The 20928-nt window shown below is 37.8% G+C and overlaps 1 protein-coding gene across 1 annotated transcript; it reads left to right on the forward strand.

Annotated features, from left to right (window-relative positions):
* Positions 1–776: 776 nt before the first annotated feature.
* On the forward strand, positions 777–20705 carry BBS7 (Bardet-Biedl syndrome 7). Its single transcript, XM_074154711.1, has 19 exons — positions 777–836; positions 1080–1145; positions 1819–1881; positions 2688–2863; positions 3576–3762; positions 4442–4514; positions 5493–5609; positions 7053–7183; positions 7927–8011; positions 9676–9778; positions 10344–10536; positions 12046–12120; positions 13152–13217; positions 15899–16038; positions 17003–17167; positions 18280–18389; positions 18491–18594; positions 19257–19380; positions 20391–20705. The coding sequence occupies exons 1-19, from the start codon at positions 801–803 to the stop codon at positions 20525–20527; spliced, it is 2151 nt and encodes a 716-aa protein (XP_074010812.1). The 5' UTR covers positions 777–800; the 3' UTR covers positions 20528–20705.
* The last annotated feature ends 223 nt before the right edge of the window (positions 20706–20928 follow it).

Raw genomic sequence — 20928 nt, forward strand, 5'->3', positions numbered from 1 at the left:
GCATTTATGCGTTAAAAAGGTAATGGTATCAATTGCTGATATTTTAACAGGTTTATGAAAACATATTGAGAATTCTTTGCACTAAATTTGCAAGAAGAAATTAAAATAACAGATAGAGCGTAGTACTCTGTTCCTTGCAGCAACTGGGTACGAGTAGGATTTTTCATAATACAATAAATCGCCTAGAGCTCAGTGGAGGATTACTTGAAATCTTTGTTCTTTATTAGTGATGCTAGTGATGCGTCTAAGCTGAGAACTCATGGTATGGTTACAAGCAATTAATGAAAATCAGGTAAGTGTGACTGTAATTGTAGTGTCACTGTTTCAACATGTATGTATATACACATACCCACCACTACCCTTTCTTAATTCCACATATTTACTTTCAAGAGTTAAAGACTAGACCTTTTTTTTAAAAAAAGAAAACAGCTGTGACCTCGGTCCAGAGCTACTCTTTGTTTGCTAGAAATGTTTTGTGGTTTGTTTTTTTGGTTTTTTTTAACACTCAGACTCCGTGCAGGGCTGGTATTTTGTTACACCGTTCTAAATAACGCCTCCGATGCTTCGTTGTTAAATAAAATAAAATAAACCAACTTTACCTGCCCTCCCTGTCGTCCCCCTGCTTTGGCACCAGCCCCTGCCTTCCCCGCTGCCGCCTCCGTCCAATGGCGGCGCGCCTCTCCCTGCGGGCCCGCCCCTTCGCCCTCTGCCCTAGCCAATGGGAAGGCGGCTGGCGGCCATTTCGGTTGCCGCGGTAACGGGAGCGGCGGGGCCCGGGTGGGATCCGCTCAGCCGGCGCCATGGAGCTCAGCCTGGCCCGCGTCGACTACCTGCAGGTGGGAGCGGGCCGGACCGGCGGCGAGTGGGCTGGGCCGGCGCGGGCGGCCGGGGGCCAGCGGGGCGAGAAGCTCGGAAGAGGGTCCCGGTGCTCTGGGCGGCGGGGCTGGGGCGGGAAGCGCCTCCCGGTGGGACCGGGGCCGAGCAGGCTTCCGTTAGAGCCGTCTCAGGCGGGCCGGGACACCCCCCCCGGGCATACCGGATGGGTAGCGGGCCCGGTTAACGATCGTATCTTCCGACAGGTGGGAGTGACGGCTCAGAAGACGATGAGGCTGCTTCCCGCCTCCGGGCGAAAGGCCACGCAGAAGGTAGCGGCTGTGGGCACCGCTGAGCCCCTCTGGCAGGGTCCCGGACTCCGTCCCCTTATCAGCCGGCTCTTGAGTCTCTTTGGGTAGTGTCTCGGAGGGAAAAGCTTTGGGAAATTTGTGGGGGAAAAAAAAAAAAAAACAACCCTGAATTTGTCTTTGGAAAACTTTCGGAACCACTAGGGAATTGTCAAAACTTAAGGCGTTGCTGAAAACCCCCAAGGAAGTTCTTGCATGTTGCTCTACTTCCATTTTGCTGACACTTAAGGTTAAATATTTCCTTTTCAATTTTCCACAGTACAGCTTCAAGCTAAGGAAACTTAAATAGGAAAACACAATAGAAATAACAGTGCATTGTTTTAATGATAAATTCTCCATACGAAAACACAAGTATTCCCAAATATGCCTTTCTGGTGTGTTCCCCCTGATGGTTGCCAGCGTTTACAAGTAGAAGCAGAAAAAGGACTGTAAATGCTATCACTTAAATTATTGTTCTTAGGCTTTAGTGTCCTATCTGTAGTAGTTTATCTAGCTTTTCTACATCTAGCTATGTAAATTAAGTACCGTAGAATTTAAAATATTGAAATGGAGGAAAATATGATTAATATAGGAAAAGCATTATTTAAAAATTATTTATGCATGTAATAAAAATTAACAATGTATTATACTTTTGAAGGTGGTGGTTGGAGATCAGGATGGGGTCATTACATGTTTTGGCATAAAAAAAGGGGAAGCTGTGGTAAGTGGAAATGTACCATTTTAAAATTGTATTTTTTAAATATTCTTCCAAATGAACTTTGAAAGTCGGCTTTTATTGACATGGGAAATAAGATGCCTATGGAAGGTGTCTAGGTAGGGCTGTGGACTGATACCTAGCTGTGATGAGGGCATGCTGGTTTCATGTCTGGACAAGCATATGGTCCTCCACGGTTGTAGTCAGATACTAGTGTGTATGATGACAAAAAAAGTCAGTTTAACAGCTTTTGCTTTGCAGTTCATTTGGGCTTAAGTCTGTACGTGTACTCGTTACTGTGACTGGACAAAAACCTGCAGTGATTCACCTTAGAGGATTTTGACAAACTGATCGCTTTTTAAGAGAAATAATGAGACTTATGCTCAGCTTAAAAATTGATTTTTTTTTTCCCATTAAGGAAGTTCATAGCTAGCTCATAAGGACTTCATAAAAATACAAAGAAATCTATGTAGTCTTCTGGAATAAGAACGCAGCAGTTTTAAAAAAAACACCACAAACAAACAAAAAAGTTACAGCTACCAGCAATGCTTAAATTTTCCTATGGATGAATAACAATGGCATAATAAAGTCTGTATAATATTTTATAGCTTTTTATATTTATATGTCAATAGTATAAAACAATTGATTGCTTTGTGATTTTGAAGAGAAATGTACAAGTTATTTTTGTCTGCATGTAATCCATAATATCCTTAGTTATGCCAGAAATTGTAAAGCAAATTTATTATCCTTTATATTAAAAGATTGCCATAAATATGATATTGCGATGATGAAAATTGCTTTTCTGATTACAGCCAGTGTTCAAGACGCTGCCAGGCCAAAAAATTTCAAGATTGGAGCTGGGAGGAGCTCTTAATACACCACAAGAGAAAATTTTTGTGGCTACAGGATCAGAAGTTAGAGGTTTCACAAAAAGAGGGAAGCAGTTTCTTTCATTTGAAACTAACCTCACTGAAAGCATCAAAGCTATGTGTGTATCTTTTATATTTCTTTATAGCTGTAGCAGATTGTTAGTTTATGATTTTATGAAATAAACTGTAGGTAACGCTAAGTGCTAGTCCAGCTTCAGCTTGTGCTATGATGTGTAGCAAGGAACTACGGAAATCACGGTGAGGTTTAGAAAGTGAAGGGGGGTTTGGGAGAGATCTGGAGGCACTCACATCAGTGCAAATGCAGGTGAGCAGGATTATTGCCATAGTGTATCATGTCCATGTATCCTTCCTGTAGCAGAACAGGAAAATTTTTTTTTTTTATTTTTATTTTTGGATCATGATATAAGATGCTGCCATATATAAACTGTCTTGAGAGGAATTAATATTATGAAATGATAATAGAGCAACCTGCTCTAGTGGGAGGTGTCCCTGCCCATGGCAGGGGGGTTGGAACTCGATGATCTTTAAGGTCCCTTCCAACTCTAACCATTCTATGATTCTATGATATTAATGAAATGTCTATAAAGATATTCTTGGGATTTATGTGAAGGCAAAACAGGAAATTTGAGAGCTATAGAAATCATACATCCTTAACGTTTGTAAGAAACTTTTTTTAATAGCTGGACCAGCTTGCAGGGCCCACTAATGCCTGGAATCTGCAAGCAGTAGTGCATGTGTCTAGTAGGGCTGAAAGACTGTCACTGCAACTATACTGGGAAAATGCTACAGGAAGTGTTTTCTTTTTCTCAGGCATATTTCGGGAGCAGATCTCTTCCTTTGTGCAAGCTATATCTATAACCATTACTGCGACTGCAAAGACCAGCACTACTACCTATCAGGAGATAAAATCAATGATGTTCTCTGCCTTCCTGTAGATAAAGTGAACTCTATTACACCGGTACTTGCATGTCAGGATAGAGTCCTCAGAGTTTTACAGGTTAAAATACTTGCTTGTTTATGTTTTATATATTGATGTCATGGAATTGAACTAATTCTTAAGGGAATCAGCATATCAGCCTGACTTAAATATCATAAGGATAAGAATACTGTATCTTACTTGGCAGTGTTATTGTCTATAATGCTGGTACTTTTTTTTTTTAAAGCAAACTCATGATTGTAAACTTGCAAAATGATGATTAATAAAATAAATAGACTTTGGAATTCATAGGTGGAAATAGGTAACAAATTGGTCCCTTCTAACTAAAAGTGCTCACATAAGGGAATTAAATGTCTAAGTCTTTATCAGTTTGGAAATTCTTGCTCTCACAAATTATTGTTGTGAAAAGTCTGAGTAATATTAAATAGTTTAACAAATTTATTTGCCAGACAAATTTGCAGATTATTTTTAATAATAACACATTTCAACACATTATATAAACTTCACTTTGTTTTGGCTTAGAAATGATTCTCCCATAGGTATTGGGAGTTTGTATAAGTGAAGTATATCTGTTACTGTTATCCGTAATAATTTTGTCCTTATGCTTGTGGGGTTTTGGTCTGGCTTGGTTTGTGGCCAGTTTTTGGGTTGGTTGGTGTGGTTTTGTTTGGTATTTTCGGTTTGTTTTGGTTGGTTTTTTTTAGTAAAACTCTTTCAACATAGTTCTCCCTGTCTGTAGGGATCCGATTTACTGTATGAAGTAGAAGTTCCTGGACCACCTACAGTTCTTGCTCTAAACAATGGAAATGGGGGTAACAAGATTTTGTATATACATATAACTAAATAATATTATTTTATTATATTTTTAAGATTTTATTGCCTGAATTTGTTGATTACATTTTGCTTTGATTTTTAAGCTGTTAAAAATGTGGCAGAAAACTATGTGAAGTCAGTTCTTATACACAAATAAATATATACACACGCATATGACTGGTTTAGTTCTAAATTATATTCACATATATAAATTATATACATATATATGTTATATATAATATTATATATAAATTATATTCAAAGCCTCTTAGTAGTGAGATATAAGGTGGTCTCATTGTGTAAATAGGAACTGGACTTTTGGGGGCCTTTTCAAAGTTCTGGGTTTGGGTTTCTCTTGCACATGGATTTCCGTAACTAGAATCACTAGTTGCATCCATCCATGGATGGATGAGAATATTGTGTAGAGTGCATACAAACTAAAACTGTGGAAGGATCAACCTTAAAATAGTTTGATTATCCTTCTTGCTAATCTGTTCTAACCTAATAGAAATCGCTTTAGTGTGTTAATCTGGTGCTTAATTTAGTGTCAGTTAGGTTGTGTGACAGTGACATTCAGAGCTGGTTTTGAAAAGTAGTTCTTACTTGCTTAAGTCTCAGCACAACGTTCACCATTGGATGCGCGTTCTGAATGAATCTCTGTTTCTCTTCTGTAAAGGCAATTTAATAGCCTGTCTTTGGTGAAATTTCGAGTATTTGATTATGAATGATTTGTAGGCAGGACTCCAGTGCAGGGTGGCATTCATACACAGAAGACTGTTAGCCATGAAGATCAGAACAAGTGCAGTTTTCCTGTATTTGTTTTTGGTTTTAAAGCATGACAGCTCTGTCACGCAACGTTAATGTCAGTATTTTCTTTTTCCCTTGGGTGGTAGGGTGTAATTACACAATGCTTTTAACTTTTTTTTTAGATTAGAGCACTTGATTTTATAAATTCTAAATTAAGTTTATGTGTTTAGGTGATTCTGGAGAAGAAATTGTGTATGGAACTTCTGATGGTAAACTGGGTCTTATCCAGATTACTGGTTCCAAGCCTATACCTAAGTGGGAAATTGGAAATGAAAAAAAGAGAGGAGGTATGTGTCTCAGTCGCTCATTCTTTAGCTTTCCAGCATATCTGAGGCTTTATTACAAGTATAATAATCAGGAAATCTGATTCATAGATACTTTGAAGGCATATTGTAATTATGTCAGTATGTGATATTAATGTGTGTAAGCTCTCCCTCATTCTTCTGATTGTCTTATAAATAAATCTAATCAGCTTGTCTTACTTTGGGTTTTCTTTTCATATTATTTCCAGTACTTTAGTATACTTTTGTTTTTACAGTGTTTTTAAAGTGGCATTTGTAAAACAGTGTCTTACAAATTTGTAAATTGATTCATATATGATTACTTGAGATTTTTATCATTTTGGTGAATATTTCTAAGTGCAAATATACCTGCCAGATTTTTCAGATGTTTAGTGGTCTTAAAGGTTCTTCAGAGGAGAGGTTAGCATCCTCCCTCCAAGACTTTTTATTTTCTTTTTTTTTGAAAAAATAAGGCTTTCACTAAAGCTCCATATTGAGACTTAGTTGGTCAGAGCACAGTACACCACTTTCCCTGTTTTAGCTATTATTCTTTATATTCTGTATTCTAATAGATGCTGCAATTAGCCTATACTCCTTTGTAAAGGAGAAGACCAGGAATGGAATATAGATCTATATATTTTAATTTAATCATCTCATAAAAGCTATCGCTAAATTATTTTCTTAAAATGCTTCCTAGTATGCCCTTGCTCTTCACGTGAAATACGAAGGAGTCACAAAAGTTAAATTCCATCTCGTTTTTCAAATTAATTCTGGTACAAACTCTCTCACTGCTTTTTCCTTCTTCCAGACCTTAACTCTCTTTCCTGTCCAAATATGATTAGTTGTCATAGGGTGGTTCCACATAAGCTAATCGTGGGTATGTCCACAGGGGTGTCAAGTGGCAGTACCTAGTTCAGGTCTGGCACAAGTCAGAACCCTCTTTCTGTCGCCTTACCCAGAATTCACAGTAGTCCATTTACTAACAGCTTTAAGTCAACTATAGGAAACAAAGAATATTTGTAATTTCACCAGTTGAAGAAGCAATGGTGGGGGGACAGGCAATTCATCTGGGTAAATGTTTGATGAGGGAGGGTAAAACCCCTCAAAAGTAAACTGTTTCAACATCAGAAGGGGTCTCTGTGCAGCGCTTTTCACCAAGGGAACTGTCGTGGTTTTGATTTGGAATTGTTTGCTATAAAACCCACTGTACGAGCCTAACTTCAGGCTGAGGTTAGAGAGACTTCAAATGTAACTTTTAGTGCTCTAAGCACTACTTCTCCCCAGTGGTGAGAGACTTCAGCCCTCTAGTGGACTCATCCAGAAATAGCATTAATAAAACCTTAAAAGCCGACCAAGAATCTCTTTCTATGTAATTGAATGTGGCCTGTGTATCATTGTGTCATAAACAAATAAAAATGAAGTAAACTGTTTTGTTTTCTTTTTCATTAGGTATCTTATGTATTGATAGTTTTGACATTCTGGGAGATGGAGTTAAAGAATTGCTTGTTGGACGAGATGATGGAGCGCTAGAAATCTATAACTTTGAGAGTGCAGATGATCCTGGCCTTCGGTATGATCATGTAAGCCCTATTCATTCATCATACTCTTCCTTGCTGGAAAAAATGATTTTTTTTTTAAAAAAGAAGATATATTTCAAAGCTTAAAGTATATGCGAGATCATTACTACTAAAATGTGGGGTTTGTTTTTAATTTGAGCTTTGTGATGTGACAATATAAACTTCAAAGCAACATCTTAATATTTAAGAACCAGAAAGTGAAATAGCCCTGATTTGAGAAAAAATGAAAATAGTGTAGAGGGTGTGTTAAAGCTCTGGCTCTGTTGACTACTGAAGTCTCTCCTTGGTGAAACCTAATACAGCACTTCTCAATGAAACAAACAACCTTATGTCATGTAGTCTGTGTTTTACACGTAAAACAAGAAATGTAAGCTGTCAGGACTTTACTGAGTATAATTACTTTGGTTATGAATTGTTTAAAATAGTGGATTTGAGCCATAGTGACTATTTCAGCCTTCAGTCAGATTAGTAATTACTGCTGGAAAAGTATTGTCCATCAGTGTTTTGCTTTAAACTGCTTTTTAATGTCTTTGTTATGCAGAGTAGAATCGGAATGCATTTGTTAAAACACCCTGATTTAGCTGTGATAGTCATCACCTGGCTTACTCTTTTGTAGGTCTAGATATTGTGCATCTAGGTAGGTATTTTGTGATGCAGCTAGAAGGAAGAGCACAACCCTTAAAAAACCCAAACATCTAAAATGAGTGCAGTGACATTTCCCTCTGCTTGAATGTATTTATTTTAAGGCTTTGTCAGAGAGTATTGCATCAATCCAGGGTGGCTGTGTAGGAAAAGATGGGTACGATGAAATTTTAGCATCCACATATTCAGGTAAGCGTCAGATGGTTTCCTCAATAAATGTTACGTATGGTGATGTGATAACAATGAATCAGGCTGTGTTGTTAGTGCAGCTCACATCTCTTAAAATTTTTATTCTGATTGGAACCAGGATAATGTTTTGTTGAAAAGATCTCTTCTAATTTAATATTTACGCTTCAAAAAAATGTTTCCAGTGCTTAAGCTATGTTTGTATATTTTAAGATTTCATAATGTGTTCTGCTGTGTAACGCAGTGGCTGGTTTTTCTGTGGTGTGGACTGCTGCCTGACTGTGATGAAATAATGAATATGTTATATCCAAAGGAATTATTCATGGGGGCGTTTTGTATTAAAAATCTCAATAGACATGCATATCTTCTTTATTGTTTTCCTGTCGCTTTACTAAATTTCCTTCCTTTTAAGCTTCATAGGGCTTTAAATGGGGTTGATTCTGCTTTTAGTAGAAAATAAGGCTTCCCTATGTGAGGCTTCTCAGCAGCTCCAAACATGCTGGATGTGGTAACTACTGGGAGCTAAAATATTCCTCATTCTCTATCTTTGGTTATCTTCCGTGCTAAAGAATTATACTACTGAAACCTCTTGTATTCAAAATCATGTATTTTGGCAAGATACAAATCTCAGTCAGTTATTAAGAAGCAATGGTGTTCAAGTACCTCTTTTAAATAGTCTTTGGATGATTAAAAGGCCTCGTATGAATTGTTTTGGCCGCAGTATTGTTGCAGCCCATCACACCAAAGTCCTTTGTGGCTTCTTTTAGTGCCTGTGGGAATGTTATAAAGATCCATGAGTCATAGAACAAGGAAAAAAGCAAAAGCCCCTGTTCACCTGTGGGTTTTCAAAGGGAAACTCTGGTAGGATGTGCAGTAGACTGAGTTTGGGCAGGTTTTGGTAACTGAGGAGAAGTAGTGCTTAGAGCACTAAAAGTTACATTTGAAGCCTGGCAGTGTAGGACTTCTGTGGATTTTTTTAAAAGTTCATGCCCCATTATTGGGCTTCCTTGGTACTTGAAGTAGATGGCTGAGGAATGTGGAAGATTGTGAACGTGTCAGCCTTTATGGTGCATTTTATAATAATGCTATCTTGCTGTTTGCATGCATTAGATGAGGTAACTAGACCTATAAACACACATTGAAGTCTGCCTATCAAACCTGAGGTATCAGGATATAATAAACTAGTATTTGCTTTTATAAGTAAATGTAATTAAGTAAACAAAAAGGTGATTTTTTTTTCCACTTCAACTGGCAGCATTCAATCTCAAAGCACACTGTGCAGCATACAGTTTGCTATAAACACATTGCACAGGGTTTTGTTTCGTTTTGTTTTCAAATATAGTACTGCCAATTATTCCAAGTTTTGCCAGAGAAACAGAGGGGGGGGAAAAATTAATGGCTCAGTTAAAAACTGCTGCAGAGGGATTTACTGCTTGAAGTACTTGATGGAAAAGAGTAATTAATGTTTTCTAATCTGTAAACTAAGAATGAAACCCATAAAAAATCATGCTCAGTGTCTAGATTAATCCTCCAAAAAAAGGATTAAATTAAAGTCTCTATTCTCTCTACCCAGCATCTGGAACAAACATCACTCCACACATACGAAAGCTGAGTGTAGACTTTTCTTTATAATTTATAAGGAATATAAACTTCATATATTGGTTTAGGCTGGCTGACAGGACTGACTACAGAACCCGTCCATAGAGAAGGTGGATCAGGTGAAGAACTAAAATTAAGTCAAGAAATGCAGAGCAAGATTTCATCCTTAAGGTAATTATACTAAAAGGAAATTTAAATGGAAGAATTGAAATGTGAAAAGCTGAAATGTCATCTTTCCTTCCTATCTCACTGGATTTTCTCTATTGTTAACGTATCTAGAAGTAAATGTAAGCCTTTTCAAAGTAGAAATGAATAGCAGACTCATTTCACAGTCTCGTTCTATCTTGCCTTCACACGATGATGTTTTAATGCCTTCTTCCTCAACATCAGTAAGATAAGATTCCCTTCTTCCATGCTGCTTATAGCTTCTAAGTGATGGGAGGAAAGTATTCACTAGCATGTAATTCAAAATGCGTTGTACTCTTGAAGGAAAAAAGTTGTCTTTTCCTGTAACTCGTAGAGATCTCTTTTGGCAAGGTACAGTAGCATCTCCAGTTTCATGTGATATAGTTTATCTTTGTTATGTTTGTGGAAAGGGGAGTCACCAGTCACTTCTGGTTGGAAAATTGTGGACATTAGATAAACATGTTTGCCTTGCAAGCTTAATCTACTTAATTTATAGGGCAGTTTTTATAGTTTTTTTTTTAAGACATTATATGTGGTTTTCTTTTTCTAGGAATGAATTGGAACACTTACAGATGAAAGTACTTCAGGAACGTGAAAAATACCAGCAGTCTTCTCAATCCAGTACTGCTGTTTCATCAGTACCTACATTTAGTGTGAATGATAAGTTTACATTAAATAAGGATGATGCTAGTTACAGCCTCATCTTGGAGGTGCAGACAGCTATAGATAATGTCCTGGTACAGGTGAGTGTTGTTTTGTTCTTGTTGGCTTTCTTGATGTGTAAAAAAAAGTTCAGAGACTTTCTAGCTTAAAAAGCCAAGTTATAGTATCTTAAGTATATCAGGTTTTAAATGTCTGAATTGTCCTAAGAGGGAATTGGAGCGTATAGCCTTGCAATGTTGAAGTAACTGTTGTAAATGCTTGTTAGGGAACAAATACAACTTAAACCTTTACCGAAGAGAGCAACATTACACTAACTAACAAAACAGACCAAAATGCCTGCTGTGCTAGCAAGTTTCTATGTAACTTTTGTGCTTGTGCCTTCCTTATTAAACAACAGTTAACTCACTAAATCTTAAATGAGGTGCAGATTCTCACTCGCGGGTCAAGTATCCTCTGTAGTGGAAAATTAATTTTAGAATGGTGTGGGCCACCTGTGTGCTTTCAGTGTGCAACAGCATCTGATTTGTGTGCAATTGGTGATAAATACTCCTGCCAAGTAGAGTGACCTTAATTAGTTATTCCTCCTACTGTATCAGCTGAAATTAATGTTATCTTTGGTAGTCAGAAAGAGTAGTGGTACTGAATTACCATCTTCTGGGATATGCATGGGGAGAAAAATTTGACAGGGAAGAATTTGTGAGGTGAAATTGCTGTAACAAATGGGAGAGAGCTACTGTAGGATTTTATTTTTCACTTCTTAATATAAATCTTATTTTTATTAAGGATGTTGTTAGAGCAATGCTAATCTACAGCTAATTTGCAGCTCTATAGTATCTGCTGTTTCCATAGCTAAGTGAGGAATAATGAAATTGTTTAATCTAGCCCTGAACTTAATGTAGAGTTTAGAATTTACGGCTTTTTCTTTAAAGAAATATAAAGCAGTATCCTCTCTTCCTCTACTGTGAGAAGACAATAAAACTTAAAAAAATTTTTTTAGGAAGTATGTTGCATATTTGTCAATGTTTCCTGACAGTTCTCTGAAGTTGTAAAGCAGTACCAAATCAAGTAATTAATAATTCTAATACCCTTTAATCTCATTTTTAAACAGTGTTAGATTTAATTTTAATTCCAGTGAAAACACACATAGATAGGAAGTTGTCTGTGTTGGAAGCATTACTGTGAGTAAAAGGATGATTAATAATTATGTAATATCATCCTTGGTTTCTTGAATGAATATTGTAGTCCCCCTAATAAATAGGGAAATACTTCATGAATATATGTCATGCATATGAATGAAGTATATTTTCATGTCTGAAAGATGTGAATATACTTTCATGTCTGAAAGATAGTTACACATCTTACACAGAAGTTGTGGTAAGGCAGCCGCACAAGAGTTCAGGACTCCATAAGAGAATAAGAGAAAGATCATCATGTTACTCTGGGATTAAATAGTAAACTGTGTGTCTGTTAGGCTTTGCAATTATTGCCTCTCTTTTATTAAAATAATTGATGACAGTTAAAGGACAAATGCATTAGAAACTGCTCAGGAACTTCAGCTCTTTATTTTTCCTTCCTCGTGTGTTCTGCAGAGCGATGTCCCAATAGACTTGCTGGATGTGGATAAAAATTCTGCTGTTGTTAGTTTTAGCAGCTGTGATTCTGAGGTAAGTGAAACAAAAGAGGTTATATTTATAGAGATAACATGATGGTATCTCTTAATATTGTATATTAGAGTTTGGATGTATATATTTGTAATTTTGTAAATTTAAATATATTGAGCTAAACTACTCATTTGGTAATTTTGGAGAGCTCAGATTTGTTAGAAATACTGGAGAGTTAGGAGTTAGTGGCAAGTCCTGACACAGGGCAAAGCTAAATATGTGCAAAAGGATCCAGAAGCAACAGCTCTTGTGCTTTTTTTCTTGCCTGGTCAAGAGTGTGAAAGACACATTCAGTATTGCTCTCTTCTCTGGATTTGCCAGTGTCACATATATCTACTTCAAAGTAATTTAGGTGAAGAACATTCTGTTCCTTACTTACTGTGTCTCTTAAAAATCACTTTAGAACGGGAAAATTCTGCTGTGTGGGGAGGCGTATGTTTAAGTGGATTTTTTATATAATAATTACAAACTTAAATACAGAAACTACCTGAGCATTATGAAAATCTTCCGTGGAGTCCTTTTCCTTGTAACAGTCCTCTAAGTATTTTAATTTTAAGAAGTGAATTTGCACATCGTTTGTCTCCCCTGGAGCTTTCAGAAATCAACTTTTTATTTTAAGTTTCTTATCATTCATGATGATTAATTTAGCTTTTTTGTTGTTGTGTTGTGTGATCTTATTTTAGTTTTGGATGTTGAACTAATATTGCAGATGAGTGGGGCAGACTGACAGATGCATTCTTCAGATGAAAAATAGATATCTGTATAATTTTTATGGTGGTATTAAAGAGTATAAGATGCTTTAGTTGCTTTCTTCTTATACAGAGAAGTTTTTTAAATTCTACGATCATTAAAATTAATTGGAATACTCAAGGGAACCAAAGATTACTTTTTGTATTTAACTTTTGTGAAGTAGCTGTACGTAAAGAGCAAAAACTTTACTGTACATGTCTGCAGTTAAAACAGACCAGTAGAACTTTCATGAATCCACAGACCTGTTTTGTCTTATTTTTCTGGGGTTTTTTTGTTGTTTACAGCCAAATAGCAACTTTCTTCTTGCGACTTACCGATGCCAAGCAAATACTACGAGACTTGAACTTAAGGTAAAATGCTCCAATATATTTTCCATAATTAATTGATGTTTATGGTAGATATCTGCTTAGGAATGGAGAGATCTCTACCTGGACAGACTGCTCAGCCTGAGCAAATGATCAGTCCAGTTTCTACTGCTGATTGTTTCCTGAGAACCTTCTAGTCCGGGCTTGTGTTCCTTTATATTTGTCTGTAAGGTTTCTAAAGGCTTCTAAAAATGAGAGGAGAGCCTGGGGTCCTCCTTCAGTGTCCCTGAGATGAAAGCAGTGGGGAAGCCACAGATTGTGAAAATACTTGATTCTGGAGACAGTGTGTGGGACATAAAGTGAAGAGAGGCGTGGGAAAGCAAGCTCTGGCACTGTTTGTCCTTGGAAGTGTTTAAAGGAAGTTACACTGGGAAGTAACCAGGGAATATAGACTGGATTTGTATTTTGGAGGGGAAGGAAATCCGGTCATTCCATGCTTATTATACTAAAGGCATGTGGATGTTTTCGGGTTTATTTTTAACAATCCACCAAATTCACAAGTTTGTGGCTACGACCAGAGAAAATAATGGAAGAAATCATGATTAGGAAAATCCTCAAGATGCACACAGGCTCTGGGTTTTCTCTTTATGTACTCACCTAGCACTGCAGCCTCCTAATGTGATCCATGTTTGTTTATGTAAAACTCTCAGGCAATAGATTATCATTAGAAATTTAAGCCTGCATAAGATGCATCAAATGTGAGGAAGCTGGGGGTGGTTATCTGTTTTTTGGTGAAGTCGCAATAATGGACCTACTGTGCAGAACTAAGACTCTTATTTCCCTTCTTAAAACGCTATTAGTTTGCTTACTGATTCTGAGCAGATCACTTTATCTCTCAGATAGATAGAGAGAGAGATAGAGAGGTGATTCTGCCACTTTGCTCTGCTCTGGTGAGACCTCACCTGGAGTACTGTGTGCAGGTCTGGAGCCCTCAATATAGAAAGGACATGGACCTGATGGAGCGGGTCCAGAGGAGGGCCACCAAAATGATCAGGGGGCTAGAGCACCTCTCCTATGAGGACAGACTGAGGGAGCTGGGGTTGTTCAGCTTGGAGAAAAGGAGGCTCCGGGGAGACCTCATAGCGGCCTTCCAGTACCTGAGGGGGGCCTACAGGAAGGCTGGGGATGGTCTGTTTACAAAGGCCTGCAGTGACAGGACGAGGGGCAATGGTTTTAAGTTGGAGAAGGGGAGATTTAGATTGGATATTAGGAAAAAGTTCTTTACCATGAGGGTGGTGGAACACTGGAACAGGTTGCCCAGGGAGGTGGTCGAGGCCCCTTCCCTTGAGATATTCAAGGTGAAGCTCGACGAGGCCCTGGGCAACCTGGTCTAGTTGGGGGTGTCCCTGCTGACTGTGGGGAGGTCGGACTAGATGACCTTTGGAGGTCCCTTCCAGCCTGGACCAATCTATGAATCTATGAATCTCCCTATATCTCAGTTCTCTTCTATTTCAATTTAGGGAAATGACCCTGGCCACCTTTACTATTGAAAATACTAGGTAAAGAATAAATAACACAAGAAAAATTAATCAAATGCATTCATGATACACAAAAAGAGGGTGGATTTTTTTCTCTCCCACTAAAAACATCTATAAACTTACTGTTGTGTGTCATCATAGTGCAGTGTGTCATCGAAAACTGTACTATCACTCCTGTGTTTGGATCCTGATGTGATGGATTCTATCTGCACAGTTTCTACTGCCACCTTGCTGCGATACATTGAGGATCTCCAGTGATTTACACTTGCCACCTGGAGTTCATTCTCCCTGTATTTTGACTGTGCGCATGCAGACGATACAACTTCTAAGTTTTGGTGATTTTATTTCCAAAGAGAACTCTTTACTAACTTATTTTTATTAAGAACATTGAAGTGGATGTCTTACTGCAAAACACTGCTTTTTGAGTTCTGAGACCCTATAAAATTGGGGACATAATCAAGCTTGTAAAGCAAATCCATAGGCTGATCTGCTCTTTTGTTTGTGTAAAGCTGTTTCAGTAGCTCCTCTGCCTATAGGTGGGACACTCGTGTTTCTTGTCAGTTCTGTGTGAGTGGCAGACTCAGTGCAGTCTGTTTAACTGGTCTCAGCAGAGAAGTGATTGACACGTTGCTGTGTCCTCAGAGGCATGGAGAGTGGGTACTGTACCTTGAGCGTGTTTGTACATCCTGCTCATTAGGTATCCTGAGACTTGAACTTAATTCTGGCCTCTTACTTTTCCAAAAATAGCTCAGGAAGAACTTTGATTGCTATGAAGAGATGAACTCATATTTTAAAATTGAGTTTACGCTTCTAAATTCCTTGATCTATTCTTTGCTGCCAACTGCTATGGAATGTATTTTTTCCCTAATTAAAAAAAAATGGGGCCACTGAAGAATTAGAAGCAAGTTACAGACTTTTTATTTTAACTGATCAGAATATAAGTTAACAGGTTTTATTTTCTTAGTATTTCATTCATCTAATGTAGCAGCACTTCATGGGACACTGCTTCATCTAGTTTTAAAACATTTGTGATCTGCTGTATTTATCGTGGCATTATCGAGTAAATATAGTACTCTAAATATCCTTGAAGTATTACATTCTTTAACATATTTTGACATACCACAAATCGTGGTAAATTAATCCTTTCCCTTTTGTGGTTTTTTTTTTTTTTTGCTTTTATTTCTGCAGGTTCGATCGATTGAAGGACAGTATGGGATACTTCAAGCATATGTAACGCCAAGAATTCAACCAAAAACCTGCCAAGTTCATCAATATCAAATTAAACCCCTTTCGCTTCATCAGAGAACTCATTCTATTGACCATGACAGGTATTTGCAAAGAAAAATCAATGCCTTTTTCTCTTGAAAAACTGACAAAATCCAGCTGAAACAACATTTACTCTATAAACTTAAGTACATAATTTCTAACCACTAACCAACAATTTTGAGCCTGTAGTTCCTTTTTATGGGTTTTCTGACAGAAAATGTGGATTCAATGGGTTCCTGCTTTGCTTGCCCTTCTTTATCCTTGTTTTCAGATTATTTTTCATAATAACCTGGGTTATAGTGCAGCCCCATGTGTTAGTAGAGCTGAGAGTGTGGTAGAAAGGAAACTCCCTTACTGTCAGTAACCGCAGTCTTCTCAGTTTCAGCCTCATTTTCCTCTCCACCCTTTTAATGTAATTCTTTCCCATAGCTAATTTGGCACCAAGACTTCTTTTGCCCCTTATCCCTCCGCTAGGAACCTACTGTTTTATGCGATTTCTGCTTGATATTTCCCCGCCTCAATTAACGTCTTGTGTTCCTTGCTTCAAAACATAACTGAAGGACGGAAGGAATTATACCAAATGCTTTTACTTAATGTGCAAATGAGCTGCCATTATGCTGTGTCTGTGGTTTACAGCAGGGGAGACTGTTGAGGCTTTTAGTCATATTTGCAGTGTTGTCAGTTATTTACTTTTGTTATAAGTTTCAGGTTTAACAACTTGAAGCGGGATACATCAAAAACTTCCAGTTAGTTTCTTAACCAGTTCTGGCATGCCTACCATGGGATAAAACTTGAATGTATGCGTAGCTTTTTGTCTTGAAAAACAGAAAAGCAGATTTAATTTGTAATACATAACTACGTAGCAAGATAGCTGACTTTTTACAGGGTGTTGATGAAAAGGAAACCACCATGTCAAACTAAACCTTTTCCATATGAATAACCAGTGCACTGATAGTGCCCTTCCTTCATAACTGTTAGCCTTTTTTTAAAATTTTTTCTTTTTTTTTTAATTTCATAATGTTACAGACCCATGAATACACTGACGCTCAAAGGCCAGTTTAGTTTTGCTGAAATTCACTCCTGGGTTGTGTTTTGCTTGCCTGAAGTGCCTGAAAAGACTCCCGCTGGAGAGAGTGTCACCTTTTATTTTCAGAATACCTTCCTGGGTACACAGCTTGAAAGTACTTACAGGTAAAATACAAATACTAAAGCGCAATGTGACTATGTTGGGGCTTTTGTCTTTTTCATTCTTGACCAGTCTGCAAGTGGGTTTCACACACATACTGCTGTTCATCTCTCCACCCACAGCCCCATCAAAACTCCCATTAAAGAGGACAGGAATCTTTCCTAAAAAGGATTGTCAAACATTACCGGGGTGAGCACTATCCAGTAATGATGCAACCTGTAATTTGAATAGGGGTTTTCTCGAAGTTGGTCCGAAAAACAAAATTGCCAGGGAGCAAAGCCTTGATATATTGTTAGGATGGTGGCTTGCTTTTAGAATTTAAAGAACCTAGTTACTAATGTAGTGAAATTGTTTTGTAATGCCTGTTGTTTTTTAACTTCCTTTTTTTTGTACTGAGGAGCAGAAATAACTTAAAAGGCATTTAATACTCATGCAAGCAAAGTTGTGAATAAGCATTAAGCTGAAAACCTTCTTTTTCTGCAACTTATATTAGGCAAATATTATTTCTGTGTTTAATACTGTTCTCAGATGAATTAGTTACATAATTTGCTGAAGGAAGATATATGTCCACCTGAAAATGGAACTGTAAAAAGGGGAAAAAATTAATTGCTGTAATTATACAGATTCCAACCTGCTCCCAGCCTACCATACGTGTTGTCTACTCATCATGTAGAAAGTTGTTGGGTGGTGTATTTTGGGGGAGAAGGGGGAGAGTGTTTTTTCTCCCTTCTGGTATTGAAGCTTGCTGTTTGGCTTCAAGGTATTGCAGTGATAAATCTTAGGAGGAGCAAATACAGTCAGACATCTTGCTTGTGTAACCTTAGTGCTGTACAATAAAGATAACTGCTTTGTGTGTACCTGAGATTTGTGTATACTGCTTTGTCTGATTTACTGGAACAAACTGTTCTCTGACAAGATTACAGTGGGAATAGGGAAGGAGGGAATAGCATAAGTGTGTATACAGCCACCTGATATATGGAGCATCGTTAGGACCTTTATAGAGGTTTGTTTTTCATTTGGGCATTAATTTACAGGCCTTCTATTTTATCATAGGGACAAGTCTAATGCATGCATGTGTGTTTAAGTTGGTTCATTTAAAGTTTTTCTTCCTTCATAGAAAAGGTGAAGGATTTTTTAAATCTGACAACATTTCTACTATATCCATCCTAAAAGATGTGCTTTCCAAAGAGGCTACTAAAAGGAAGATTAATCTCAACATATCATATGGTAAAACTTTCTTCTCTATTTTTGTCCTTAACGTAATTTTATATTCTTATAAATAGGTAGTATTAATTTGCTTGTTGGGTTTTTCTTTTTACTCTCTACAGATGTAAATGAAGAATCTGTGAGGCACACATTAAAGCTTATCCACCCTAAATTAGAGTATCAGCAGCTGTTGGCCAAGAAGGTTCACTTAATAGATGCTTTGAGAGTAAGTATCTGAACTCCTGTGGAAGGATTTTTATGGGGGATTATGTTGTCAGATACCAAGCTGTACAGCTCAAGTCAGATGTGTGTCGTACTGGTATCTGTTCGTTTCTGCTCCTAGGGCATGTATTTTTATTATCTGGTCTGATGGTAGACTGGGGCATTTTACTAGGGCACGTATTTTTATTATCTGGTCTGATGGTAGACTGGGGCATTTTAGAAGAGGCCTTTAAAACTATTTGCTGTCACAAATTGAGTGATACTTTCAGAGTTTACTTTTACCTTCAGACTTCAGCATGTGCTACACTTTTTAGGATTTAACTTACTCTGAAAATGAAGACAAGGTGAAGGGTTTGAGCCTTCATCAGGCATGATTCTGTAGGGGGTGGACTGTGGCATGATCCTGTTCTGGCAGTACTCAGAGCTGGAAGCTGTAATACCCAGGATTTTGAGAATCTTATCTACGAAGTGACAAGTAACATCTGGCATTTCGTTACAAGACTAGAAAATGAAGCACTTGGAAAATAACTCTGTGCTAGTTTAGAAGGGGATTGTCTTGTCTCTGAAGTACTTCCACCTGTCAGACCCAAGCTTAATTTCTTCTTGCTTTTATGCTCTTCTGATATTTAACTGCTGTTAATTCATATGATTTAAAATGTCTTTGAGGAATTGCAAGTTCACGAAGGGAATGTGGACTTCCTGCTACCAGAATACCGCAGCATTTTGGAAGAGGCAGATCAGCTGCTTGAGGAATACAAGAGACAACCTGCACATCTCGAGAGACTTTATGGTTTGTTGATCAATCCAGTGTTTTATTTAAATGCAGCTTAATGTTCAGAGAGCACGCTGGATGTGACTGAAATAGTTACAAAGTCGGTATTAGTGGAATTGAAATAATTTGATAAGTGGGTACACTGGGGTAGCTGCAGGACAACAGTAGGTATGTAAGTATATATGTCTGTCTGGTCGTACAGCCGAAGCTGCGCATTTACGTGATGGTTTTGATCATAAAAGTCTGCAGTTAAAGGTGAGGCAGTAAAACCTAGCACATCCTGCAAATGGTTTGTATGCAACTACAGACTTTGAGTAACTCTCCAGATTCACCTGAGAACTTCTAAAATTGATTTGGCATCACAGGCATATCACTGAGATTGAAAATACCAGAATTACTTGCAAGTGACTTCTATACTTTTTTGTTTAATAGACAGCTTTTTATATTCAGATGATCCTTGTCTTCACAGACACGATTGAGGATCGTATTCAAGTTCAGGATTGCGTTTAAGAATGTGTACAAGTTAAATGAGTGATTAAGTTTTGGGCGGTTAAATTTTGCAAAACATCAGAAAACCAGAGAAATGCACATGGGGTGGGAGGGAGGCTCGTAGAAGATGATCTAATTTAGTGAAGGGAATTCTGTGGCCTCCTCTGGTGTTCCCCGTACAGCTCCAGCTCAGGGAACCTCTGCGAGACACCGGCTGTAATAAGCCGATGTCTTATGGTGCGGCGTCAGCAGGGTCCTCACTGCCCGACCTGTGACAGTTCTCCCTCCTTAGTGTTTCAGACATTTTTTTTTTGTAAGGCAAAAACACACAGTTTGGAATGAAGCTGGAATCTGGGCGGTTATAACAGCATTTCGGGTTTGTTTAAAAGGGGACATTATTGTTTAAAATGTGAAGTTTAAAAAGAGTCTTATCTCAGTCTTGAATCAACTGGAGTAGTTGGTGCGTAATAACGAGTTAAAAGTAGAGAGACCTCATAACGAAAACAAGGCAAATAATTCCTGGGATTTTACCTTTGCAGGTATGATCACAGATCTCTTCATAGATAAATTTAAATTCAAAGGCACCAATGTGAAAACCAAAGTTCCTCTTCTTCTGGAGATTCTGGATGGCTGTGATCAAGATGGACTAATTGCTTTTTTTGAGGCTGCAGCCTGACAAGGAAAAAGCAGAGTTGTTTTTATTTTTTTTTTTTATTTTAAAATCAAGGCAGTTCAGTATCAAGTCGGAAGCACTTTTTTTAAGAAAAACACTTTTACTCTTTCGTTGTACTGTCGTCTCTTAGGTTTTACTCATATTTATTAAATCATACTGAATACATTACTCAGCTTCAGATAAACTGGTGTGTGTGTGTGCAATGTTCTTCAGCGCTAAAGTAAACCAAATCAGATGTAAATACCAAATCTCCTTTTTGCAAAAATGAATGTTTTCAGCGCTGTTAAAGAGCGCTTGCAGGGGCCTGTTCTCCCACTGCAGGAATGTATGAGGATAATGCTACGGAGAAACCAGATTCAGAAGAAATTCACGTGCTAAATCGCTGCGGATTTTAGACTGTGAAG

The sequence above is a fragment of the Numenius arquata genome, chromosome 10, assembly GCF_964106895.1.
Source record: "Numenius arquata chromosome 10, bNumArq3.hap1.1, whole genome shotgun sequence".
NCBI lineage: Eukaryota > Metazoa > Chordata > Aves > Charadriiformes > Scolopacidae > Numenius > Numenius arquata.